Consider the following 315-nt stretch of genomic DNA (forward strand, 5'->3'; position numbering starts at 1 on the left):
CAGTCGGCATTGGCGTTGCCGATTCCCGCAGGCCGCGTCTTCATTGCCCCTTTTCAAATGGCCCTCCACGGTGGAAACCTTGGACTCAAATCATTATTCTTCATTCAGAAATCCCGAGGCCTGGATCAGGCTCGCCTCGGCACCTGTAGCAAGCTCCCCGCAAGCGAAGCGGTTCCTTGTAGGGTGTGATGTCCAGCCGGGAAGCCAAAGGCTCCCTTACTCTAGCTAATGAACATGGCTTATCTACTTAGACTGGAAATTGCATCCGTTATCTCCCTCCCTCCTGGCAAGAGTTTAAAGATAGAACCTACGTGG

At 53.0% G+C, this 315-nt stretch overlaps 1 protein-coding gene across 1 annotated transcript in view; it reads right to left on the minus strand.

The window, feature by feature from the left end:
* Positions 1-44, minus strand: part of plcxd2 (phosphatidylinositol-specific phospholipase C, X domain containing 2) — a gene marked incomplete at both ends in the record, with an annotated part of 5604 nt that extends 5560 nt beyond the window's left edge. The window contains one exon of the mRNA XM_084454043.1: positions 1-44. This exon is cut by the window's left edge and continues 59 nt beyond it. Within this exon, the coding sequence (XP_084310169.1) occupies positions 1-44 (44 nt within the window).
* Positions 45-315: the final 271 nt, after the last annotated feature.

Source organism: Borostomias antarcticus (assembly GCF_949987555.1).
Source record: "Borostomias antarcticus genome assembly, chromosome: 2".
Taxonomy (NCBI): domain Eukaryota; kingdom Metazoa; phylum Chordata; class Actinopteri; order Stomiiformes; family Stomiidae; genus Borostomias; species Borostomias antarcticus.